The sequence below is a fragment of the Buceros rhinoceros genome, unplaced genomic scaffold (genome assembly GCF_000710305.1).
Source record: "Buceros rhinoceros silvestris isolate BGI_N320 unplaced genomic scaffold, ASM71030v1 scaffold6915, whole genome shotgun sequence".
Lineage (NCBI taxonomy): Eukaryota > Metazoa > Chordata > Aves > Bucerotiformes > Bucerotidae > Buceros > Buceros rhinoceros.
Window position 1 is genome coordinate 4135 of NW_010411070.1, and position 6497 is coordinate 10631.

Consider the following 6497-nt stretch of genomic DNA (forward strand, 5'->3'; position numbering starts at 1 on the left):
AGAATTAAATCTGGCTCTTCAGAAAGCATTTTGGATGTGGTGGAGGGAAGAGAGGAAGAGAAAACAGGAATTTTGACATCCAGTTTGAGTTGAGAAATCAGAAGCCCATTAGGTTCACGTCATAAATAATCACAGTTAAGAGGTGGATAATTTGGTACCTGTGGAGGCACTCGATTAGCAGGATGGATTAGTGTGAGGATGTGGGATTCTCCTGTGCTTCCGAGACATTTGGGTAGGGTCTGTGGTGTCATGCGGGGAGAAGGAAGGGACAGCCTCCCACCCGTGCTCTCCTGGGTAACCGCTGCCTCTGCCTCTCTCCCCAGCCTTCGTTCTTTGTCGTGTACAACATGGTGACCACCGAGGTTATTGCCGTGTTCGAGAATACGTCCGACGAGCTGCTGGAGCTGTTTGAGAACTTCTGTGACCTCTTCAGGAACGCCACCCTGCACAGTGAGGCAGTTCAGTTCCCCTGCTCAGCTTCCAGCAACAACTTTGCCAGGCAGATCCAGCGCCGGTGAGCCTTTTGGAGCATGCTTTATACCGTAGAGCCACACGCTCACACCGTCCCCTGAAGACCAGTGTCAGATAGTGGGGGCAGCCCTGAGAAAACCAGTTCTATTCTTTAGTTGCTGGGTGATGCAGGGGGCCCGCTTGTGCACGGTTCATCTTGCAGCCTTGTGCATCTCGTTTTACGTTCCACAGCATCTGTCTTGTTTCAGGAGGGAACAAAGCAGTGGCAGCCCAGCGCTTAGTTAGAAGGAAAAGGATTTCTGAGAGAAAGAGGTGTCCTGCTCTCCTTGAGCAATAACTCTTCTGGAGGTTTTTAAAGTCTTACTGTCCAGTAGCTGAGGTCTCTGAGGATAAAATTTGTCAAGATTCTAGTGTCCACTAACTGGACATATTTTGCCAAGTGGTATTCTCTGAGTTTAGTGTGTATCAGTGTGTGTTCTGAGGCATTTTCTCCAGCTTCAGTCACAAGCTTGTGAATGTGAGAAAGAAAACTCATCTGCTTAGACCTATTGTGAAAGCTGAGCTAAATACCAAAATAACCTGGGTTTCTAGAATGTGCTTTTACAGTCAGATGTGTTTTAATGAGGCAGAGTTGTGTTGTGTCTGTTGGAATATATTTTTATGTGACTCAGGGTGTTTTGTTCTGGTGATGTGTTTCACATCATCCGAAGTACTTGGCAGTCACTTACGAGCCTGAAGCTTCTGTTGGTTTTAGGTTGACATCACATAAGTAAGAGGAAGTTGACTGTGTCTGTAGCTTTCCAGAGCCACCTGTCAGGAAATCCATAATGCTGAGAGGGAGAGAGAAGGAGAGCGCTCACCGCAGACACCCAGAGAACAGCTCCGGCCTTGTGTTAAAGTAGAATCTTTTCATCCCCTTGGCTACAAGGGCCTGTAACAGGAGTGTTTAACTTCCGTGGCAAAGTATAATAGACCGTAATCTGCAGTGAGCTGGCTTTTGGCTGAGTGTTTCTGGTCAAAAGGAAGTGTTTTACCCTCCTTGATGTATGACATCTGTGCAGCTGATCTGGCTGTTCTTGCACATGGAAAGCTCAAATTTTACTTGGGGAGAGAAATCCAGTCTGTGTTAATCTCTTGACCACGATGAACTTACAGCTCACTGCAGTTTCTGAAGAGCTTTAGGCTTCTCATCAAGGTTCTTCCTCATATAATGTTTCTCCCTTTATGCATTTAAAGCAGTGCGTAGAGAGTAGGGGATTCTCAAGTGAACATTAAGGGCTCAACTGTTACTGCAAAACTCTCTGGCTTTTGCTTGTGCTGTTTCCAGGCCTTGTGGTAAAACTTGGATTGAGTGATTAGCTGCTAATCCATCTCTCCCTGTTTCTGATCCTGTTCATTTCCTGTACTGCAGAGCAGCTGGGGCCAGACCTTGCGGGTAGGCAGTCTTGTCCTTCTGTCTCTTTGGACTTTCAGAGCAGAAACAGTAATGATGAGGGAGGATAAAAAGGTCAGCAGAGCTGGTTGGTGCTTGAATCACTGTGATACATCTTTGGAAATGAGCTGGTTCAGTTCTTACACTGCTGCTGTTTTTCTTTTCCTGTCAGTTTTCCTCCTCGGTGTATTTAAGCTGTGCTGGTCACCTGTGGCCTTTGCGAGTAAAGCCTGTTGCTTGGTTTGCTGCAGGTTCAAAGACACTATTGTGAATGCCAAGTACGGAGGACACACAGAGGCCGTGCGGAGGCTGCTGGGCCAGCTCCCCATCAGCGCCCAGTCATACAGCGGCAGCCCGTACCTCGACCTCTCCCTTTTCAGCTATGATGACAAGTGGGTGTCAGTCATGGAGCGGCCCAAGACCTGCGGCGATCACCCTATAAGGTATGGAACAGACCAGGAAGCTGTATGTGAGGAGAGCAGTGTGAGACTCACGCTAAATCACCTCTGCCATGGGGCACCACGTGTGCAGGAAAGGGAGGAGACTGAGGCCTTTCTCTTACGACATCCATTCGCCAGAGGGTTGCTTTCAGCAGCCCCACAAAGCCTGGCCTCTCTCCTTGTTTTATCTGGTATGTATGGGAGGACTCGTCAGGTCTCCTCGCTGAGCTGCCCTGGGGAGAGTTAAGGTAGTAAATCCTGAGCCTTCTCCATATGAAGGCTCTTGTTCCTCCTCATCTTTTTGCAGTCCTGCCGTGGTGTTTGGGCTGCAGAGCGATACAGTGCTGGATGCCTGCTTTCCTGTGCTCATCCCCTTTGAGCACGTGGGTTTAGCTGGCAAGGATGGTGAGGTTTGTCCTGTGAATAAAAGAGCAGCTGAGTTAGGTGTTATTCAGAATGCTTGTGGTATCGATTTAGCTATTTTCAGACTTCCCTTGTTTACAGTTCCCACCCTGGGAGATGTACTCCCCTTCATACCCCCCTTTTCATGATCTGTAGCAAATTTGTTTCTGTAGTAGGAGTTCTAGCCAGGTGTAAGGGCCATTCGGTGCCTCTTCTGTCTGATGCTGGCAGAAGGATTAAGTCCCAGCTTGGGAATAAGGAGGTTTCCAGTGCTTCTTGCAGAAACACCGGCACTGTTAGTTTCTTTTTGTTGGCTACAGCCATGGCTGCAAGTAGCAGTGGTTAAAAATCCAACACCTCTGGCCTGAAAGGCTCAAAGAGGCTTAGTCCTCCCGGCAGAACAGTCTTTCCACTTACAGTACTGCGAAAGCAAACCTATGCCCTGAAAACAAAGAGAACCTTCAATGTCTAAGTGCTTTGTTTAGGGACTACACACACGTTGGGGGCTTGGGCAGCCCAGAGAGACCGTTCTGGCTGATTTCCCAACTTTATTTTCATCACTGCATTCTCACAAAGTGGTTTCGTGACTGCCCTGGCCCTGACTTGGGTAGCAGGGAACCTCTGATTATTCCTGTGCTCTCAGTTCCCAAATTATGTATATTTAATTGAATTTTCTGCCGGTATGATTTGGTTTGATCTCCAGCTCCCATGTTACCTGCAGAGAAAAGCCTGCCCTTTCCCCCTTGTCATGCTTGACGTTGGGAAATCTTGCAGGGCGGCAGTTTTCTGCCAGCCCAACCTGCCTATGGCTCCTGCAGACAAAAGGGAGCAAAACTGCAGTCATTTGCTGCAGTTATGTCTTTGTAGTAAACAAAGCAAAGTGCCACCTTCCCTCCCTCCCCTGAGCAAACCAGCACTTCAGAGCCTGAGCTTTTAAAGCTCAAAGCTGTGCAGAGTCAATTAGGACTTGAATAGGGCCTCCGAGCAGTGGGGCTCCTGGTTTTTGGAGAGTAAGCAGAAGGCGAGGCGCTAACCTTAACTGTTCAGTAGCTGAAATGGTGCTGCTGCGTCTCTGACATGCAAAACAAAGGGATTAATAAAATAATGCCGCTGCCTGTTGTGGTTGGAGGGCTCGAAAACAAGGAGCCACAGGATTTGTAATCTCAGTCCTGTAGTTGGCTGGAATGCAAAACCCTTCAGAAGCTCAGGGGATTACAACCTGTGCCCAGTTTTCTGGCAGGAGGTGTGAGATAGGAGGCTCTCTAGGCCTTTTACACATCATGGATTTCAGCACCTCTGGGCACCGTGTCCTTTTAACCCTTAGTGCCTTTCTGCATCCCAGAAAGTTCAGCTCTGGCTGCTTCAGAGACCAGTGGCTGTTTGCCCTTGGGCGGGAAGGACTTTAGGTTCTCCATCACTGCCGCCTTCCAGTATCTTTTCAGGAGGCTTGAAGAGATATTCACTGGGTGAAATGATGGCACTTGTGAGGAAGAGGCTCTAACACAGCCTTAGGTATAGTAGGGGGTCTCTAAAATCCATCTAGATGGCTAATAAGGAGCCATTTAACCAAAAAATTGGTCTGCAGATAAATCTTCCATTTTCATACAGTTTGAAAAGGCTGGTCTTGCTGTTTCTGTTGACATACAATTTTATATTGCAGTGCCTAATTTATCCCCAGAGTGAGAGCCCATGGAAATGGCCTTTGATTGCAGAGCACTTTTAAAAATACGTTTAAAAATACCAAACTGAGCACATCTTTGAGATTACAGGGAGCTTCATCTTGAGTAGTAAATTATTGTGAATTGGGGAGAGAAAGGAGCAGACGGGGGACTGTGCTTTATTTAAAGAATGACCCTCTGCATACCCAGCCTTGTGTAGGAGGGAAAGGGCTTTTTGAAAAGCCAAATACCAAGATTGTGACTCTCTCACTGGGTTCTTGTGTGCAATTTTCAGGCAGGGCTGGCTGGCACTTTGATTCAGAGGAAGGGAGAGGAGAGTGGCCCTCCAGGAAGAACAGGAGGTTCTCAATAGGCTGTGTTGTTAAAATGTGGAGTATGTCTACTCCTGAAACAGCATCGCCTGTGTCTGTCATCACCCATTCTTCTAGGCTGAGTACATCATATTGCTGGCAGGGGGAGAATGTGCTCTGAGATTAAAAGCATTCTCTGAGTTAAATGCAGAGGAAAATGCAAAATACCCTCCTGTACTAAGTGATGGTGGAAGAGTAAACAGCTGGGAGGCAAAATGACAATTCTGTGCCTGAAACTGAAAGAGCAGAGAAAATGGTCGAAGGAACTAAGACAGCTTCAAGGTAGGGACTAGAGTGAGAGCCCAACTGCTTTGTGAAGGTACCACATGCAGAAACCAGCACCACATCTCAGAAACCTCCACCAAAGCCTGGAGAGGGTGGGGTCATCACAGAGTCCCCTCTTCCCTCAGCAGCGCAGGACAGTTACCTTGGCTTCAGTCAGTTACACAGAGTGTGCAGAGGAGGTTCAAGCAGCAAAGAGCTTCCCAGACTCGCCTGTCTCTTCAGCACTGTTTGCCTCATCCCTTGGCGATGGTTGTTTTGTGCTGAAGTTGTGCTTCACAGCTCGCCTGTTTGGCGACACAAACTAGCGTGACCCACAAGCAAGTTTGTGGGTGACAACAGAAGGATGCAGGGTTGTCCTTGGCCTCTGCCCTTGCTTCGGTTGAAAGCAATCCACCAGGCACTCCCTACCCAGCCTGTTTTGTTAATGCTTTTTTGATGGGGATCGAAATGGATCTGCAAAGCCTTGCTTGAGCTGTACAGTACAACCTGGACACCCTTGGGCAGAGTTGGATTTGCTGTTCACCTTTTTCAGCGGAATGGGGATGTAGTGAGGCACAAGAGCGGCAGTGTAAAGCCTGCCTAGAAGCACCAGGAGAGGGAAGGGGTGGCCTTACATGCTGCGTGAAGGCCATTGCTGAGGGAGGTGAACTCGTTCTGTATGTTGTATCTGCCTTAGGGATCAAGGGGAGCAGCTTGCATTAAGAGAGGATGGAGAGCCAGCACAGATGGGGTCTGGACCAAACTTACTCCCTCTTATGAAGTCAGCTATGTCCACCAAAACGTCAGGCAGTGTTCTCTCACCGAGGACACTAAAATGAAGTCAAGCTTTTCTAGACAATGGAGAACTGACTGCCCCAGGAGGGACTTTCCTGGGTAGTCAAGAGCCAGACAGCCAGCTGAGGACCTCCTGCCCCTGAGGGAGTACCAGAGATTGAACAAGACACTTGTCTCTGTGTGTGAAGAGCACAGAAGCCACGTCAGTAGTCGGGAACAGCCATAACTAACCTTCTCTTCTTTTCAGATTTTATGCTCGTGATTCTGGCCTTCTGAAGTTTGAGATCCAGGCAGGACTCCTGGGGCGACCCATCAATCACACGGTGCGGCGCCTGGTTGCGTTCACCTTCCACCCCTTCGAGCCCTTCGCCATCTCGGTGCAGCGCACTAATGCCGAGTACGTGGTTAACTTCCACATGAGGCACAGCTGCACGTAGTACCCCGCACAGCCGGGACGGCTGCTCTCCCCGTGTCTGGGCCTCTGCCACAGATGCACCAAAGCCAGACTCTCGCTCCTTCTAGGAAACCAAACCATCACTCATGTCAAGAAACCTGACCTGGGAGCTCCTACCAGCCGGCATCTCGCGGGGCCCTCAGCTGTGGAAAACCCAGCCACTCAAGTTAGGCGTGTGGATGTTTCTTCTGACCCCGTTTGTACTGCGGA

At 48.9% G+C, this 6497-nt stretch overlaps 1 protein-coding gene across 2 annotated transcripts in view; it reads left to right on the plus strand.

The window, feature by feature from the left end:
* DET1 (de-etiolated homolog 1 (Arabidopsis)) overlaps positions 1–6270 on the plus strand; it is a 10067-nt gene extending 3797 nt beyond the window's left edge. Inside the window, exons 2-4 of one of the 2 annotated variants that reach the window (XM_010135856.1) lie at positions 324–514; positions 2155–2346; positions 6081–6270. In XM_010135856.1, coding sequence (XP_010134158.1) covers positions 324–514; positions 2155–2346; positions 6081–6270 — 573 coding nt within the window. Of the gene's footprint in view, positions 1–323; positions 515–2154; positions 2793–6080 lie in introns of those variants that run through there. The other variant, XM_010135855.1, reaches the window with a different exon arrangement.
* Positions 6271–6497: the final 227 nt, after the last annotated feature.